Here is a 16,996-nt window from a genome sequence, read left to right as displayed (position 1 = left end):
ACACTCGAAACCAGATAGGTTTTTTTTGTTACGCGTCCTTTAGGGTCGATGAAGTGAAACCTTTGATTAAACAAACACCAAAGGTCAGTCAGATTAAAACACATTTGATTATCTCAAACACTTCATCCTGCAGGAAGTTAAACACTACACGTAGGGACTCATTGTTGATTAGATCTCAGAATGTAAAGAATTTACACAGCTGGTGTTTAGTGCTTGCTGTTGGCCATTTGATTGGACAAAGTCTTAGAAGGAGATTTGTCTCCAGTTTGACCTCATGATGTATGAGAAGTCACTGTCGTCCAAGGTGAGGTTTGGAAATAGATTTATAAAATGCAAGGAAAATTCTTGTTCCATTACTGCACAGCCAACGTGTGCATCAACATGCTTTCAGGAGAGATAAACCTGTTAAGTTTTCTGACATCATCAGGAATCAGCCAATGCCTGAGGAGGACACTGTCAATTGAAAAATAATTTTCCTTTTTGCACAAGTAACACATTCAAAGAGAACAGGACTGTGGTACTTTAGATGTCTTTATTAAAGTCATATTTAAATTTGAGATGTTTTCCAGTAGTACAAGTTTATTAGGAAACGTTACAAAAGTTGAAGTAAATCATGTACCTTTACAGACTACACAGCAGCCAGTAAAACATTTGCACTCAGGCGGAATGTAGTTCAGGGTCAAGTCAGTGAAAAAGGAGCCACATCATTCACAACTCTCACAAATGACTCAAGATTGCAGCGAAGAGAGCTGTGTGTTTTTAGCAGGATTTAAAGTGTGGGCGCTAAGTGTTGCATATCAGTGACAGACATCTTAAAAATCTATTTTATGAATGAATTAAATGTGATCTTCAAAGTCATTCATATTCTCTTCACTCATATCCCTTTTTTAAAAATTAAATGCAACACTTAACAGAGGTACCGTTTGTTCTTTAGCTCACAATCTGCACTGGAAACAGGATGCAGAAGAGGTCCTTTTTGTTGTCGTCTTTCAGTTCCCACTTCACGACCAGCTTTATCTACAAATACAGAAGAGACGCCAGTGAACAAGGCGTGACTAAACACAATGTAAAAGAAAGGAAATGAGAAAATGGATTTCAAACAAAGTTCCTTTGACACAGTTTAAGAGTCGTAATGTAAAAATAAAGGTCACGTTATTAGATGGGATCAGTGGAATGTGACTCAGTACATACAGGATATACATTTGTGGACTTCAGTAAAAATGTGCAGCATATTGCAGTGTTTGGATGACATGCCAACTGATAGATTACTGAGATTATTCTTTTATGAAAAATTTAAATACAAAAATATGATCATTATTGAAAAGTAAAATCAATATATGGTAGTTTTATTGATTTTTTTTTTTATACACCATTTTATACTAAAGGTTCTGAACATTCGGGATAGACTTCACAACATTTAGACCAGCAGACGGACTGAAGAATAAAGAAAGAAAAAAATATGAACTCATGTACAGTATGGTGGATTAGAAAAGCTTTCTACTGATACATTTCTATTTATTCATTTCATTAAAGAAAACTAATCAAAAATGTTTAAGTTGCTAATGTCATAAAGTACTTACTGAAGGATACACAGTCTTCACAGGAAGAGCATTCTGGTAGTGGTACGTGTGCTGTGGCTGGATTGGACACTGGATTCCAGACTTGCAGCCATCCTCGTTGGGAATGGGGAAGGGGACATCAATCCCAGCAATAACACCGTGAACCAACGCCAGGCTTGTCTGGCTCTGCACATCTAACGCAGGTGTAGATCAATCAGTTAGAAACGACATCCACTTTGCTGTAATATCAGGAGGAAGCGTGCGTGTGTTTTTTTTATTTTTATTAAAGCTCCCTTACCACTGGTGAAGGTCACATTGACACTGTAGGAGTCTCCTTTTTTGAGCTGGCATGGCTGAACGACACAAGGGGAGATGTCAACAATGGCCACTTTGCCTGAGGTACTGCCTGAAGAGAGACACGGGAGAGAAGTTTTGAAAAGGTGACCAACATCTTAAGTAGCAATTCTTCATCTCCATTGATGTCCACTAGAAACTCAACTCAATAATCTTGAGTAAAGTTTTGATTGTTGCTGTGTGATGTACACATAATCAAAACTTTACTCAAGATTATTGAGTTGAGTTTCTAGTGGACATCAATGGAGATGAAGAATTGCTACTTAAGATGTTTTGCATGTGGTGGAAAGTGGCGATTAGACAATATATTAAACATCTAAAACGTAAAGTCAGATATTTCCCAGCTCATGAAAGCAGATTGGAAAATATTACTTGGCTGCTTGGAGGTGAGAGGGAGGGTCAACATAATGTAAAGTTATTTGAAAGTATTTTGAGGGATTATTTATTTTTGGTTTAACAGAGCAGATTATCATTGAGACATTTTTTACATTCTTTTGCAGACTTCTTTTTAAAGCTATATTGACCCAATCCTTTGTAAAACTTTATTTCATACAGCAGAGGACTCAACGAGCCAAGTTTAAAGGGGCATTGTTAAACTTGCAAGGAGAGTTCCAGCAACATGCAACAAGGATCCAACTCAGCCTTAGGAGAGTTTCTGTGACCCAGTGGGAAGACTTCCCACACCATAAAAAGCTGATGGTGTCAAGACCCTTGAGCTGTAGTTTGTAAAAATGGAGAATCAGTTCTTTTTTTAGACTTGACCCAAACACTTTATACATGTCATCGTTCACAGTCTCCTGAACTTAGACAGGTTAGAAACAGGATTCAATGTAGACTCATGTTTCTGACCTTTGAGGAATCACACTGAAACCCCCAAAGATGAGCTCATGTTGGAGCTGTTAATGTCTATTTGTCAAATGTAATGTGTGATGACATTCGCAGACCTATGAATAAAAGACTGAAATTAAAAAGGGACATTTAACAGTCTGCAAAAACTTGATACACACATTTGATAACCATAATTGCATGAAACATTTAGTCATTTTTGTCATTATGATAATGACAACTTGGTTAAAACTAGACATTTTTACATTTATAATATGATAAATATAAATGTATATGCCACAAAAACAAGTTGAATTTCCTTCGGGATCAAGAATGCCATCGACTGATTTCTTCAGTCACTTTCCAAATTGTACAGACAACACTTTGAGGTAAAGTATGAACATGAAACACTGAAAAGAAAACATTTTAATACGAGTAAATATGATTAAACTTACCGCAGTCCTTGAACTTCACCGGCTCCGCACAGGTGAATCCCATCAAGCAGAGTAAAACGATGAAACCCGTCTGGACATACATGTTTCTCTCTTTCGTGACCCTAAAAAAACAAAGAGTTAAAAAGGAGAAGTCAGAACATCCAGACCAGTCCGACCTGGGGCACAAGTCATATGACTTCCTGTTTGTCCCCCCTAAAAGATTACTCAGAGAGCAGCCGAGATTACAAAGACCTCATGATACATACTCTTTGACCACCTTCAATTATGATTAAAAAAAACATTAAGCACTGTTTTGTAAAGAAAGAGTGAACAGATTTTACCTTACAGGTGTCTCAGTCGGTTTCCAGAATGAGACTTTTAAGCCCTGAGCACTTTTTATTTCCTTGTGTCACGAGACCCAAGTAACCATACGCCCATTTATCAGTAAGCGCTGCGATATAAGTGCCCGAAACGAAGCCTGGCAGGAAACTCCGTCAGCACGAAACGCCGCCCTCTTCTGTGCTTTAGCAGTAATAACAGAATATCAAGAAGTACACGAATTATCACCAACTCAATGTAAACATTTAATTTTCTGATCTCGATAGGGCCGACAACAACATGGAAAAATCGTGCCTGATAGTCAAAATCCAGGTAAAATATCCTTACAAGGTAGAAGGAATCTTCGTGAGTGATAGGTAGATTGACAAATCCAGTGATCATAGAGGAACATTTTTAACCAATAGTGATGCGAGTTGAGTCTTGTCGACCGTTGGGGGTGGGTTTACCAACATTTGTTATGGAAGATGTCATTCGCCACAAGAGCTATGATAACTGCGTCAAAGTCAAAAGTATTGAGCCTTGCTAGGTAAGTTTTATTATCCGTGTACTGTAGACAGCTATAAGGGTCTCACTAAAAACATAGACATTGTTTGAGGGGTTGGGTTTTTAGCAAGCTAGCCTTTAATGCTACCATTGACTCTGTAACGAGCTAGCGGCAGTAACGCTTCATGTGCTCCTGCTGTTGTGTTTATGTTTTTTTGTAGGGCATCTACTCTCCTCCACAACAGCAATGTGGGACAACAGTTCCACCGGCTTCCTTCAGCTTCACTCCCACTTTACAAGGAGGGGATACAGCGCTACAGCACCTCAAACAAGGAGAGTCCATCTGAAGAGACAGTGTCTCTCACTGAGTCATGTGTCAAGGTGAGCAGATACCAGTGACTAAGCACCTTTTCTTTGGACTTATTATTATATTAAATGAGCTGTAAAATACATTTTATGACTCCACCCTGTCTATGTCCCTCTTTTAACAGAGACTATGTGAGATAACAGAGAAGGGAGAGTACCTGAGGATACATGTGGAGGGAGGAGGCTGCTCTGGGTTCCAGTACAAGTTTTCTATTGATAATACCAAGAACGAAGATGACATGTAATCTGCCTCACATATTGTTTAGTACTCTCCTTCTGTTTGTTGTTATTGTATTAACTCTGTTTCCTCTTGCTCCCTCCCTGCTCTGCCTTACAGGGTGTTCCTGCAGGGAGAAGTGGGTGTCATTGTAGATCAGGACAGTCTGGAGTTTGTGAAAGGAGCCACTCTGGATTTCAGCCAAGAGTTGATCCGCTCTGCCTTCCTGGTGCTCAAGAATCCTCAAGCTGATCACGGCTGCTCCTGCGGAAGCTCCTTTTCAGTCAAACTATGACTTTACATTACTGCATTAAATAACTTATTACCGACACATGCTGGTTTATTAGACAATTAGTTACACATTTTATTATAGTGAATTCAAATGTACTCTGCCTGATCAATGGCCCTGGAAATAAACACACGGTCTGCAAATAATTTAAACAATATGCTATTGTCTTTAAAAGTTGAAATGATCCTTTTATACTGCTAAGTTGGCGTGTTTCATTAGACTTGAGCATTGCTGATATTTTTAAGTTCTTACTCCAATTCTCTTAAATTTCCCTGTTGTTACAGAAAGCTAAAATCAAGATTCACATTTACAGCCACACTATTTAACTGTGATTGGTCATGTACATAAAGAAAAGGTCCAGTCAGTGTTCAGATTCTCCTTTGTAAGTAAAAGTGTAAATAGGCCTGATTATGAGTCAAAAGAGCTAAGCTATATTGAATTTGTTTCATTAAAACTAATTGAATAACAGATCCATGAATCCTCTCATTTCAAGCCATTGTATGCAAACTGTGAGTCAAAAAGTCTGCATGGGGCATTTTGTGATTAAATTAGAATAATCAATAATCCTGCATTAACAGAAGTAGATTTATTGTTTTGGCACTGTCTTTAATTTCCCATCACTCAAAGTTTAAAACTCAGAGTCAAGGTTGCTTCTTTTTCTTTTTTTTTTATTAAAGTGGAATTTAAGAAACATCTCACAAAAAATATACAAAAAGAATATGTACAAATGTTATTTACACTGGTATAATGTAAATCAAAATATGCAGCAACATTTTTTGAGTAGTTAGTCTGTAGTGAGAAGCAAAATGTTTTGCACTTTTCATAATTTCTCTCTGATAAAACATTCCATTTAAGTATAATATCTGATTACACAAAACATTTAGCTTACGATTGGAAAAAGTCACACTTCATATTCTTGAAAATGCGACAATATTACGTCATAGCAGCACACTGAAGAATGACCCAAAGATTTGCAACAGTGCAATGAAACATCAATGTACAGCTGTTCTTTTTTTGTTTTCTGAGGAATTTGGTCCAGACGGATTGTCTTCCAGTAAGACATGCACACCCACTAACCACAAACAAATCCTCATACAAGTATGCACACGTTTAACGTCATGAGAGGAAACACTGCCGAGGGAGGTTTGAGGTCAACCAGTCAACAACACAACCACAGAAACAAACCATAGATGAACCGTCAGGGTAACACAGTGAGCAGGTCTGGTGTACAGTGCATAGTATGCTTTGGCATGCTGACATCCAGAACATAACAGTGGATGTTACATTCAGGAGGAAGGCCACAGGATTTGGAATTACTAGTAAAAATGGAATAAACAATTGACTCCATGATTCCAAAAAATAACCAACAGAATACAAAAAAATCCAAACCCTCATAAACTGAACACTCAGATAAGGCCAATTCAGTTTGCTACATGTTTTCAAAAATGGCATTGTCAGTAACACAATTTCTTAGACCTCCAAGTGGCAAAAAAAAAAGAAAAGAAATGCCATTCAGGACACGTAGACTCATTTAAAAAATCCTGCACTGTAATGATATGCACATACTGTATAAGAGGTTGGTTTTTTTTTTTTCAATGAAGATGTGATGGAGTAGGAGCAGGGCTATAGGCTCTCTGTCTTTGTTCACAATCACAACTGATGCCGTCATTTAAATGAGCCTTGCACACATGCATGCACCTAGTTTTGAGGCAGTAAGATCAACACATCGACTCATTAACAAGCTGCCAGGACTCTCCTATTCTTTTCTTCTTCTTTTAAAGCAGTTTTTTTTCTCTCTGAGGAGCATTGCTGGGAGAATTTCTGAGGCAGAATGATGAAGTGTTGTCCTCAGTGATGGGCATGGACACACCTCCACACAAAGACACTAGAAAGGACATAAAGGAGAGGATCAATGACATCATATTGAAAGCCAATTAGGTAGTTATCTATGTCTTCATTTGGAGCCTACCTTCTGTCGTCTCCACCAGCACTAACAACATAGCGATCTCCGTTAGTGAAGCGCACGTTCGTCAAGTGAGCAGAATGGCCCAGAAAACGTTTGTGTTTGGCCTAAAAGAAGACACATGCTCATCATTGACAAGGTATACTTTTTAAACTAGGGACATCAGATTCATCTAATGATGGACTGGAACTGAAATGCTTCATTGAGTTGCAATGGACAAAATAAAAGCCAGAAACACGGTCTTTTAGTCATCGTGAAGTCAGCAAAACAAGAGTCTCAGTAATGGAAAAGAATGTTGAACGAGGGTCAAAGGTGGAAATCAAAGATGATTTTATAACATTAAACACACATTAAAGCCTCTGTAGATCATTTTTCAGGGATTGCAGATTTATCACAGTGAAAAGCACTGAGAGACATCATCAAGAATCTATTGTTGACAAAGTAACACACAGTGATAATAATATTTAACAATCATACTTACAAACTTCTCTGGACATGGAAAGTCAAACAGCTTTACCATTCCAAAGTCATCGCCTGTGACCATGTTAAGGCCTGAGTGCGACACACAGGCACAGGTGACGTCTGCTTTGTCAGTGTTACGGGACCAGATTCCAACGACCTCGTCCCCAAGGACACTGGAGACAGAGAGAGGACTTCAATTCTGAGCTCACAATGTACTTTAACCATTACCTGTTTGGCACACTTATCTCAGTTGTACAGTTGCGCCTCTCACCTTGTCCAGGTGGCCCAGGTGATCCTGTCGATATGGGACTGCTCTGTGACCTGCTTCCCAGACGGCACCTCGTACACGAGTCGTTTATAAGATCCTGTGGAGATCTGTATCAAGGCATTACTCATTAGGAGACCTCACAGCCAGCAACTGTCTGACTTAAACACACCCTCTCACTGCACAAGTCTTTACCTGGATGTAGGTGCTGTCAGCAGAGAAGTCCATCTGCATCACAAAGCTGGGGATGTCCCTGCAGCAGCTGATGCGGTTCAGCTGTGGGCCGAGCGTAAGGTCGTAGAAATCCACTGCACACTCAGTAGAGCCTACGGTCAAGTAGCGCGAATTTGGACTGAACCTGTAAGACAGACATTCAATGTCACAAAACACCTGTCTTAGTATCCAGTCAGTAGATTGGATCCAGTGTAGTCTGTAGATGAAACCCTTACATATTTAAAGAGGGAAATTCTACATTTACCAAAATGGAGGTGGATATTAGATGATTTCGAACTGTAATTAAAATTAACCTTTTCCCATCTAAAATGAGCCCAGACTTTGATATGACAATGCAATTGTACCCTTTAGGCTCTTAAGGTACGTTGTGTCACAGTACTGTTAACAATTACTAGTTCAGACCGACGTCTGCTTGGCTATGATGCAGTGCTACGTGGGCTGTAGACAGTGTTTGTTAATTACACTAAAGATTGTATAATATACACTCTCCTCTCGAAAAAAATCTTTCACAAAAGTTTATATGGAAAAACTGAAAGGTGATAGAGATGTAATGTGATGGATCATGGACCTATATTGTCCAGATAATGTTGGCTTACCAATATATTGGCCTTATTTTCCACTTCTCCAACTCATCTGTAGTCTTAAAGCACTCTGTGTAAAGAGCCTCACTTTGCTATTTTTACCTGATATCTTGGATAGGAGAGCGTCGGTCCCTTTTCTTGCCCCAGATTTTGAGCGAGGCAACCAGCAGGATAATGAACTCTCCATTCTTCATGCCGATGGCCACCATGTCTCCTTCTGGACTGTAACTGATAGTGCGTGCTGGGTGACCCAGGTTCACTTTATTTAGCATCTTCTGTTTCTCCACCACACGAGAAAAGCAACACACTTGTTACTTACAATATTGACTCAGTATGAAAACATCATCTTAACATGTCACAATTAAAGGATTGTTAAAGTTGGATGAACTGGGAAGAACTGGGATGTTGGGGAGAGGTCGACTAAACCGTGCTGACCTTCTCAGGGATGTCCCATAGACGAACAGTGCCGTCCTCTGCAGCAGACAGAAATACGTCTCTGGAGGGATGGGTGCCCAGGCCCCAGATTGGTCCGTCCATGTGTCCATTCACCAAGATGTTACACGCTGCATTTTTCTCTCCTACCTCAATGATCTCTGCATTTCTGGTCCCCACCAGGATTTTACCCTGACACAGGAATGAGCGAAACATGTCAACATACAGCTGAAGTTTGAGAACAAGCTGGACCTTTAATTGAGTGCAGTTTTAGCTGTACCTTTCCTCTGCACACAGAGCGAACACAGTCAATGACCTGGCCAGTTTCTAAACGGAACGCTCGGCAGCGTTTTAGTTCCTGGTCCCAGAGCTTCAGGGCTCCTCCCTCCTTTGACCTGTTGAAGAAACTTATGATTGTTTCCGCTGTCATTTGATTCATTTAATTGTCTTAACTTTGTTTTTACATTTTCTTCCATTTTTATCGGTAAAACACGATATGATCACAAATACTGATGATAGTAGCCAGAATTTTAATGTCATGGTATCACAATATCATTAATCTAATCACATAGCCCTTTTAATTAATGACAGTAGTGTGAGCTTTCTTATTTGTAATATAGTGTAGGAAGTGAGCAGCACTCACGGCCTTTCTTTGCCTCCAGTGACGATGAGGCCGTCTCTTAATGTGGTGTACATGGTGAACACAGGGCCCGTATGAGCTTTGGCCACAATTCTTACTAGAACGTGTTCTTTCCACACACACACATCCCCACTTATGGTACCTGTAAAGGTCAAGTTATTCTGAAAAGAAAACAAATCTGCACTAATCTAGTGGCCTAAAAGAGCAGAGCGAGCAAGGCAAGAACAATTCACAGCACATTGAAGCAGAAAGTTTGAGATAGGATTAGCTTTAATTTAACAAATTGGAATCATGAAAATGAATATGATGAAGTTAAGAACAAGCACAATCGTGAAGAGCAAATGTAACATATTATCTGTTTGGATTAATAAATTGTTAGACAAAAAAATGGTACTGTTCTCTATATTAATTAGAAGTCACTTACAGCTCCAAATGCAACAGACAGCATGGTCTGCATCCGGGCATCTTCGATGGTGCTCAGCACGCCTTTTTTGCTGAGTAAAGCTTGGCCAGCTAACGTCCAAAAACGTACATGTTTGATCCCCACAGACACAAAGTGCGTGTCAGAGTCGGGCCGAAATTCAGCCACAAAAATCCTCTGGGTGTGACCTATCCTACTGGCCACTTTGGCTCCTGAAAAAACAGATGCGATAATAGTGTGAACTCTCGGTGGCATTGGTACTTTTGGAGTGTTTTAAGGAGGATCAATTTACCTTCCTGCCACTTCCAGATAGTGACAGTGTGTTCAGGGTCCAGTCCCACAGAAATCAGCAGTTTACCTGTCGCACTAAAGCTGACAGAGCAAACCCCACCAGCATGGAAACAACGCAGCACAGACAGAGTCTGCTTGGTCATGGCGTCCCACACATGTATGGATGGAGATGTGGCTGAAGAACAGAGGAGAGAGAAAAAAAATGACTTCTACATTAACTACTTTAATGACACTTCTTCAAATTGTCAGACTCATGTTATGAATAAACAATGACCAAAGATGCTATTTAATTATCCTTACTTGGTTACTTTGTCTGGTTTTTACAGTTTTATAAACAAATCTAATTATGATCCTAAATGTACAGCATACTGTACAGAAATAAACTGGCATCTTTGAAGTTATGTTTACATTTTTAGTATCTAGCACAGAACCATATTGCTCCATATTACTAAATAAGACTCTTAATCAAGTGGCCACTAGATGGCAGTAACCTCAAGAAGATGAATTAAATCAGGCAGATTTAATAGTTTTTAAAAAAAGTAATTCACATCATATTTCCTGATCCGGCTGAGAACACATTTCAGAATGTCCTTACCTGACATGTCACCAGTATCACCTGTAAAGAAAGTAAATCCAGTTTATTGACTGAACAAACACATTATTTATTTTTGGGGACTGTTTCAGTAAGATTTGTTGTGATCAACAATGGATTCCACTGGTGTTCAAGAGTAATGAGCTACAATCATAAGTTATACATGTGTATGTCTATAAGCACTGTTTTTATTTGTAATTTTGTGTGAATACTGTGTTGTTACATTTTAGGGTTGTTAATATTTTTTCAAGAATTGCTGCACGTGTGGTTCTCCCTGAACTATTCATGTATGCAGAAAAAAATGTTAATTTTGCTCGTTAGTTGCTATAAAGTGCAGACAAGCTTGTAGGAGAGGAAGGCCATCTGTCATGAATAATAATCCTGCACAATAAAGAACAGCAGAAACAGGGAAGAGAAGCAGGGCAGCTGCTGACACAGGAGGTCAACGTCGCACAAACATACCTACTTGGCCAGTAGCCACCACGTTGGGGAATTTGGGATGTTGATTGATTGTCAGGCACAGAATGTCATCACTGTGTTCCACATAGAAACTTTGGCAAGCTGAAAATACACACACACACACACATACACCACAAAATGTCTCTAAATAAAATACACACGCGATTGTTTCTAGGCAGTAAAAAGAGAATTGAGCTTCTTCTAGTCTGCACTGTGTACTTACAGGTTGTCAGGTTGAGCACGATGCCTACCGAGGCCGTGTGGTAGATGATATCCGCCCCCTCGTTCAGGTAGTGCACGTTATTACGGCAGTCGTTGCCACGGTAACCAAACACCAGCTCCAACACCAGATCCTGAGGGAGAGGTAGAAAAGACAGTCAGAAAGTCAGAAAGGTCAACACCATGACAACCAAGATGTGCAGAGCTGATGGAGCTCATTTGATTAAAGCGTCTTCAGAGTCTCCAGTGAGAGGAAGAGCACACGGCGTCTTCAACGCAAATAATCACATTAAGAAGCACCACTTTGGATCTTAGCTGCCTGGACAGACACAAGACTGTTTCACTATTATTTTAGTTTGTTGTGTTTAAGTTAGGAAGCAAGTCAGGAAATTATTGACTTTCAATCATCTGTTTTCAAGCTCAAATATAAAGATTAGCTCATAGTCTCCATGTTTTAGCCTCATGTAAAGTACAGTCATTTATTTTGCAAACTAAAAAAACATTGTTTTGCATTTGAAAAAAAATACAATAAGAAACCAAAATAAACACTGCTGTCAGAATTGGCATGGCTAAAATTGTTTTTTTTAAACTTCAGATTCATCCCTACTTCTTACTTCAATCGGTCTCTTTTTTTTGCCCACGTTGTTGGTCTGCAACTTCTCCGGCTGTGGCAGCGCTCTGCTGACAGGAGGCCTGAAACAGACAGCTGGGATAAGACGTCTGCCACAAACCTACTTATCATGCTAATGATAATAAAGACATTCACCTTGCCCCGTTTAATGTTTTAGTTTATGGATTAAAATGTTTCTCAAATATGCGTCTCTTCTTTTTGAAGGCTTCTTGTATTCAAAGTGAGCTCAGAGTGTAAATAACCAGCTAAGCTAAGAAGTGAATAAGCCACGCTTGAAAGGTGACTATATGGGGAAATTACCTTGAGAGCTGAATAACATGAAAAGCATTATAAGTTAAATCAAAAAGAAATATCAGTACAGCTTTGTCTGTTTTTTTCCCCATGGCAAAATAAATAAATAAATAATCAATATAAGTCTTCAAAAGATACAGAAACATCATTAAACAAATATATATCAGGAGATGAAGAATCCCCTTGTCTATATTTAGGATAACCAGAGTAAAGTTTTCAACTCATTAAGTGTGCTTGATTTAATCTTTCTGTGGTTCCTTTGGAGGGAATGTTTTCCAAAAATTACACAAGAAAGCAACAATCAAGGTAAAAACTGTAAGTATGAACTTTTACATTCAAAGACTAGGCTAGGCAATTGACTTTATACAAAATCATATCAGGCTGTGTGTGGTTGATAAAGTCATAAAAGAACCAGAGAGTTAAGAGCTTACCTTGACCCTCTTCATGGCAGCAATTAGAAATAAAAGAAAGGCAAGGATTACAAAAAAGGCTTCTGACAGCATTCATTGCTGCCCAGCCGACGCACTGAGGACATAAAATACAAGAGTCAGCGCCATCTTGTAACCATGACAACTAAAGTCCATTTCCATGACAACTGCTGCATAGATACTTGGATATTGAAAAAAGAAAAACTCCAGTAGAAATCAATATACCTGAAGCTCTCAAAGTCTTTGACACATTGATGGATTAAGATGATAGGAACATTTTATGAGCTTTGTTTAAAAGCAGCTTGAGAAATTCCTAATTTCTTCCTGGAATGGTGTTTGAAATCCTCTTTAACTGTGTCCTTAACTTATGCAGGAAAAATGTTGAATCACTGAAATTGTTGGATTTTTCCAGTGAAGGTTTTACAGATTCATTTAGCAACTAGCCAAAGAAACTTATTGATACTATCTTTGTTCTTCATTTCATTCTATTACACATATTTCAACCATGAACACAGATAATGCTCAGTGTGAATACAAAGCTTACCTGACCACGCCTTGTCTTCAAGTGGAATTAAAAAAGGAAGCATCATAATAAGAGATGGACAGCCATCAAAGGACAGAAAAAGAGCAGAAAAGGCCGAGTTATTTCAAAAGGGCAAGGACAGGACAGGAAAAGAAAAGATATGTTGACCAAAGAATTCAGGTTGGGTGTTATTGATACACATAACTTTTCATTCTTTGATAGTTAGAAAATAAGGAATACCTTTCATCCACAGAGGGCTCTTTCAACTGCAAATGGGGTTTCACACCGGTCATGGGTCTCATGTTTGTAGATAAGGCCTTTATGGTGTAGGTGATCTCGTTCTCCCTTGTCACATCGCTGTCATACCCTGGAGAAATAAAAGAGAAACAGTGAGACAGTGATGCCTCCTTGAGGAGGGAGATTTGGAGACAAAATCCCTGGAGAAGAAGCTCATCCCTCACCTCCATCGTCCTCACTCTCGATGTCTGACTCCTCGCTGTCACACTGCTTGAACTCCCGATGGCCCTCGGGCTCATGGGCCCAGATCATGAGGCACGTGTCGCCCCCACCGACAGTCACCAAGAGGCAGTCGTCATGGGTCCATCGCACATTGGTAACATGTGTGCTGTGGGCCACGTAGCGTTTGAACTTTGCATATTTCCCCTGGGGCAAGAGAGACAACATTTGTTTCACATTTGTGACTTTAATACAAAAATTAACATAACATTTTCATAATTTCTAACCATAAGCCTTAAGCTGTGAGACACTCACACAAGAGCATACGAATAATTATGCTTTGTTACCTTGACAGGATATCTGAAGAGTTTGACATATCCTAAGTCATCCCCTGTTGCTAGCACTTTCCTGTTGTTACTAAGGCAAGCAGCGGTGACCTCTGTGACCTCACTGATCAAAGGCCAGATGCCCTCAACAGACGGTCCGAGGACACATGTCCATGTGCTCCAGTCAATCTTTTCCACCTGAGCCAAACAAGGAATTATGGTTAAAAAATGTTTTAGCATCTTTAAAAGGTTACATAGTACTTCACAGAAAAGTTTTTTGTTAAACAGGAAACACAATAGCAACTAAAAAGAATATAATTCAGAAATGAAATCAGGAGCTTCATCCTTAAAGAACATAATTGATAATTACTAAAATATTATTAAACCTTTGAACCTCAACCTGCTGGCAGTCATTATTGAGAGTCAACATGCATTGGACATTATTTAGTTTTTTGGGATATCCAGCTTCTCTTCTCCTTTGTAAGTCATCTGATATGACTGCATAAAACTACTAAGATAAACTAAATTATGAGTTTTATTATAGCTCAAAAACAAAATGGGGCCAAGATCAGATCCTTGAGGCACCCCTTATCTAAAAGTATTGTCAATACCATCACAAAACATCCATTAATACTTTCTCTTTTAAAACTATTGCACAAACAACATGTTTTTCAAAATTGGTTGAGAAATGTGCTCAGCCTGTCAAAAAGGAGTCTATTGTCAGGTGAACAGAAGAGTGAAATGAATGGGACGACTACAGGAAAGCTAATCCTGATAAATGATTTGATGAAGGAGAAAAGGCGAGAGAGGATATCTTGGCCTCTCGCCAGAAACAATGAAGAAGCATCGTCTCTGAGCCTTATTTTCTTAATGCACCTCTCCATGGTGTGCCTGGAAAGATGTCTGAATGTCACTCTGAATTAAAGAGGCGCCAAACGATATCCCTCTTGCATTGCCAAAATTAGAATAAATTGGTGAAAAGTGGGCCGTGTTAATGCTTTGCTGCCCTTCCTGAGCCTACTCTGAGCCCAAAGGGAATATAACCAGCGAAAGCTCCATAACCACGGTTGCTCTTGTGCTTACTCCCCTTGCTTACCTCTGTAGCGGGGATGGTTTGCCTCTTGCCGCGAGGAGCTTCAAAAAACCACTGCTCTTTAGCACCTGTGTTTACTTGGAGAAGTTTTCCTGTGAATAAAAAAAGGCCCAGTGGACAGGGGTGCTCAATTGTTCTTCAACAAAGACATTTTAGTCTGCAGTCAATTGCAACCTTAGATAAGAAAAAAGTACACAAGGAGATGTGTTTACCTCTCTTGTCCCAGTCAAGATGTGTAATGTAGTTCAGGCATCCTTTGCACACCCCCACCCGTTTGCTGCTCATTACATTATAAATATCAACAAATGTGTCTCCTGATGCTACTGCAAGATACTTTCCAGTACCTGACCCCAAAAAAAACAGAGAGAGGATTGTTGGTCAATCCCACAATCAACTTGAAATGAAGATCGTTCAACAGATTTGATATGGTTGTCACTGAAATCTCCAAACAATTACTGGAAAACAAAAAGCTCATCAGTGTACAGTAATCTAAAATCAGCATGTGCCTCATTATACATTTAAGTAGTAGACCTACGCCATTACAAAAACTCTTTATGGGGAAGAGACAGCAGGTGTTTGGTCTGCAGAATGTTTGCTTTTATTCAGGAAGCATCAAGGCAACAAATGTGATCCGATCAAATTCAGCATATTTCCTCTAACTAATCAGAGTTCAATGATTCCCTTTCTCTCTGTATAAAAGAGGCCTTTTGTATTGTTTTACTCAGATTCAGTATAGATATAGCTTAAGAGAACACTTAGCATAACTGTAAATGTTTAATTTGTTACTTTTGAAAGAATAAAAAAAAAAACTTTCAATGGTTATTCCTACTTTAACAACCATGCTAAAATCTGCTCAGTGTTATACGGCTCCACACAGTGACTGCTGCTTTAAGATATAGGACTGCAGGGATGTATGGGTGTTGAGAAAAGGGATCTGTTGCAGTGTAGATCAAAGTTAAGTGTCCTGGCAAACAGGAGTTTAGTTTCTTGCTCTCACTATCTACCACTTCTGTTTCTCTTTCTGCTCTAGCTGTCACTATGTCTTGCCCTATGACAGAAAGATATTAATTTGGCTCAGGCCTGCAGCAATGTCTACCTGTCTCAGCAGTATGAGAGAAATATGTATACCTGCTGAATTATGCACAGCATCTTACAAAAACTATGATGCACAGAATAGGAATTTTATAGGCCTATTTTTCATTTAGAGAAGGATTTAGGGTTGTTTAGAAATGTTTAAAAAGGTGGGCAACAGACCTGGAGAGAACCTGATATCAGAGATGATGTCCTTGCGGTGGTGGAAGGACACCAGGTCCTCCAGAGTGTCCGCGTTCACGATGAGGAAGCTGCCATCATTCAGGCCCACCGCCAATGCTTTGCCATCAGGGGAGAAGCAGCAACAACGGCCACCTGTGGAGGATAATGTGTTTGTTATCGCCCCGGGACCTGTGCACATCCTGTGGAAAATAATCTGTTAGCGTCTGAGCAGTGACTCACCTTTTCTGAGTTTGCGTACCGCCAGCATGCAGTGGCTGGGCGAAAGGTCCCATATGCGCAGGGTTTTGTCATCGCTGACGGTGGCACAGAGAGGGAGGTGGGGATGAGTGGCAAGGCCCCACACCTCCCCTTCCATGTGACCCTGCAGACACATAGAATAACATTTCAGAGTTTATTCATAAAATAAAAAATGGGATACAACAAAGAACTGACGGGAAAATAAATTGCATGTATTTTGTTTCGGAAAAATGTGTTTCTCAATAATTAAGGATAAGTTTAAGTGAGAAAAAAAACATGACTTAAATCCTACTATTATGTGCTTATTGTCT

General features: G+C 39.5%; 3 protein-coding genes across 6 annotated transcripts in view; 1 reads left to right on the top strand and 2 right to left on the bottom strand.

Annotated features, from left to right (window-relative positions):
- Positions 1 to 513: 513 nt before the first annotated feature.
- On the bottom strand, positions 514 to 3,624 carry npc2.1 (NPC intracellular cholesterol transporter 2, tandem duplicate 1). 3 transcript variants are annotated; one of them, XM_079369606.1, is made up of 5 exons: positions 3,514 to 3,624; positions 3,194 to 3,294; positions 1,858 to 1,965; positions 1,581 to 1,753; positions 514 to 1,017 (listed from the first exon to the last, which is right to left on the bottom strand). In XM_079369606.1, the coding sequence occupies exons 2-5, from the start codon at positions 3,273 to 3,275 to the stop codon at positions 931 to 933; spliced, it is 450 nt and encodes a 149-aa protein (XP_079225732.1). In that variant the 5' UTR covers positions 3,276 to 3,294; positions 3,514 to 3,624; the 3' UTR covers positions 514 to 930. The 3 variants fall into 3 exon arrangements, with proteins under 3 accessions (XP_079225732.1, XP_079225733.1, XP_079225734.1); XM_079369607.1 differs by having other exon boundaries at positions 3,519 to 3,601; XM_079369608.1 differs by lacking the exon at positions 3,514 to 3,624 and adding an exon at positions 3,439 to 3,462.
- Positions 3,625 to 3,888: 264 nt separating this feature from the next.
- Positions 3,889 to 5,336, top strand: isca2 (iron-sulfur cluster assembly 2). The gene is made up of 4 exons (XM_079369605.1): positions 3,889 to 4,037; positions 4,216 to 4,375; positions 4,486 to 4,601; positions 4,698 to 5,336. The coding sequence occupies exons 1-4, from the start codon at positions 3,976 to 3,978 to the stop codon at positions 4,870 to 4,872; spliced, it is 513 nt and encodes a 170-aa protein (XP_079225731.1). The 5' UTR covers positions 3,889 to 3,975; the 3' UTR covers positions 4,873 to 5,336.
- Positions 5,337 to 5,519: 183 nt separating this feature from the next.
- Positions 5,520 to 16,996, bottom strand: part of eml5 (EMAP like 5) — a 36,011-nt gene continuing 24,534 nt past the window's right edge. Inside the window, exons 21-42 of one of the 2 annotated variants that reach the window (XM_079369604.1) lie at positions 16,668 to 16,809; positions 16,428 to 16,580; positions 15,386 to 15,517; positions 15,177 to 15,265; positions 14,102 to 14,278; positions 13,760 to 13,961; positions 13,539 to 13,665; positions 12,040 to 12,145; positions 11,430 to 11,559; positions 11,210 to 11,308; positions 10,751 to 10,771; positions 10,157 to 10,330; positions 9,868 to 10,076; positions 9,447 to 9,604; positions 9,084 to 9,198; positions 8,807 to 8,995; positions 8,474 to 8,646; positions 7,752 to 7,914; positions 7,563 to 7,666; positions 7,311 to 7,464; positions 6,836 to 6,936; positions 5,520 to 6,751 (exon numbers count right to left, since the gene is read on the bottom strand). In XM_079369604.1, coding sequence (XP_079225730.1) covers positions 6,715 to 6,751; positions 6,836 to 6,936; positions 7,311 to 7,464; positions 7,563 to 7,666; positions 7,752 to 7,914; positions 8,474 to 8,646; positions 8,807 to 8,995; positions 9,084 to 9,198; positions 9,447 to 9,604; positions 9,868 to 10,076; positions 10,157 to 10,330; positions 10,751 to 10,771; positions 11,210 to 11,308; positions 11,430 to 11,559; positions 12,040 to 12,145; positions 13,539 to 13,665; positions 13,760 to 13,961; positions 14,102 to 14,278; positions 15,177 to 15,265; positions 15,386 to 15,517; positions 16,428 to 16,580; positions 16,668 to 16,809 — 2,955 coding nt within the window. In that variant the 3' untranslated portion in view covers positions 5,520 to 6,714. Of the gene's footprint in view, positions 6,752 to 6,835; positions 6,937 to 7,310; positions 7,465 to 7,562; positions 7,667 to 7,751; positions 7,915 to 8,473; positions 8,647 to 8,806; positions 8,996 to 9,083; positions 9,199 to 9,446; positions 9,605 to 9,867; positions 10,077 to 10,156; positions 10,331 to 10,750; positions 10,772 to 11,209; positions 11,309 to 11,429; positions 11,560 to 12,038; positions 12,146 to 12,778; positions 12,873 to 13,319; positions 13,335 to 13,538; positions 13,666 to 13,759; positions 13,962 to 14,101; positions 14,279 to 15,176; positions 15,266 to 15,385; positions 15,518 to 16,427; positions 16,581 to 16,667; positions 16,810 to 16,996 lie in introns of those variants that run through there. The other variant, XR_013781321.1, reaches the window with a different exon arrangement.

This window comes from Symphodus melops (genome assembly GCF_947650265.1).
Source record: "Symphodus melops genome assembly, chromosome: 19".
NCBI lineage: Eukaryota > Metazoa > Chordata > Actinopteri > Labriformes > Labridae > Symphodus > Symphodus melops.
Note: the sequence above shows the minus strand (reverse complement) of the source record. Positions and strands in the feature narration are given on the sequence as shown.